The following is a 1,552-nucleotide window of genomic DNA, read 5'->3' as shown; positions in this document are numbered from 1 at the left end:
AAATAAATAAATAAATACAAAAATTAGTTTGGTGTGGTTGCGGGCACCTGTAATCCCAGCTACTCGGGAGGCTGAGGCAGGAGAACTGCTTGAACCCAGGAGGCGGAGGTTGCAGTGAGCCAAGATCCCACCACTACATTCCCTCCTGGACGATAGAGCGAAACTCCGTCTCAAAAAAAAAAAAAGAAAGCCGGGCACGGTGCGTGGGTGTCTGTGCCTTTCCCTACTCCGCTCAGGCCACGCGCCGTGTGTGGAAATCAGACTGTCAGGGCGTCAGTCAGGGCCAGGTTCAGTCAGTCAGGAAACTTGGGGCCAGGCCTGATGAGAGGCAGCCTCGATGGCAAAAGACAAGTGGCCGGGTTTGGGTCCGCTGGAGAAGGCTGGGATCGCAGCCGTTCTCTGCCCACTTGTCCGCCCGCCCCACGCGCGCGAAGGAAACAAGCGTAGCGTACTCCCTGTCGCTCCATTCTGTCTTTTCCCGCCTTCTAACTGGCACGCTTTGCGCATGCGCCGGCCCCGCCCCTGCTGAGCTCTGCTCTCGCGCTTGTGTCCTGGGGTGTACCCCGAGCCCCGCCTCCTTGAGAACTCTGCGACCCGCCGGGCGGGGCCGACCGTTAAGCGGCGGTTTGGCGGTCCAGGGGCAGCGCGCGCAGGCACTGCCGCAGAACAGGAGGGTAGGCTACGCGTGCGCGTTTGGCCACCCGTGTGTGGCTGTGGGAGGCTTCAGCGTCCCATGCAGCGCCCGGGTTATAGGTATCTCAGACAGTCCTGTATTTATTCTGTACTTTATCCGCTCTAACTTTACGCGTTCTGCCTTGGGAAATATTCTCAGTAACAAAGTCTTTTTTTTTTTTTTTTAAGACGGAGTCTTGCTCTATCGCCAGGCTGGAGTGCAGTGGGGCAGTCTCGGCTCACTGCAATCTCCACCTCCTGGGTTCAAGCGATTCTTCCGCCTCAGCCTCCCGAGTAGCTGGGACCAGAGGCGCGTGCCACCATCCCTGGCTAATTTTTGTATTTTTAGTAGAGACGGGGTTTCACCATGTTAGCCAGATGGTCTCGATCTCTGGACCTCGTGATTTGCCCACCTCGGCCTCCCAAAGTGCTGGGATTACAGGCATGAGCCACCACGCCTGGCAAATTTTTTTTTTTTTTTTTTGAGACAAGGTCTTGCCCGTCGCTCAGGCTGGAATGCTGTGGTGCGATCAAGCTCACTGCAGCCTCTACCTCCCCCAGGTTCAAGCGATCCCCCTGCCTCAGCCTCCTGAGTAGTTGGGACTACCAGTGTCATCCACCATGCCTTTCTAATTTAAAAATATTTTTCTGGTGCGTGCAGTGGCTCGCACCTGTAATCCCATCACTTTGGGAGGCTGAGGCGGGTGGATTACCTGAGGCCAGGAGTTCAAGACCAGCCTGGCCAACATGGCAAAACCTGTCTCTACTAAAAATACAAAAATTAGGGCTGGGCGCGGTGGCTCAAGCCTGTAATCCCAGCACTTTGGGAGGCCGAGGCGGGTGGATCACGAGGTCAAGAGATCGAGGCCATCCTGGTCAA

The 1,552-nt window shown here is 56.1% G+C and overlaps 1 protein-coding gene across 1 annotated transcript in view; it reads right to left on the bottom strand.

The window, feature by feature from the left end:
- Positions 1-1,552, bottom strand: part of SYCE2 (synaptonemal complex central element protein 2) — a 23,034-nt gene that overhangs the window by 18,781 nt on the left and 2,701 nt on the right. The window contains exon 2 of the mRNA XM_017497793.2: positions 497-656. Within this exon, the coding sequence (XP_017353282.2) occupies positions 497-656 (160 nt within the window). The remainder of the gene's footprint in view (positions 1-496; positions 657-1,552) is intronic.

Source organism: Cebus imitator, unplaced genomic scaffold, assembly GCF_001604975.1.
Source record: "Cebus imitator isolate Cc_AM_T3 unplaced genomic scaffold, Cebus_imitator-1.0 Scaffold234, whole genome shotgun sequence".
NCBI lineage: Eukaryota > Metazoa > Chordata > Mammalia > Primates > Cebidae > Cebus > Cebus imitator.
This window is presented reverse-complemented; position numbering and strand designations above follow the sequence as displayed.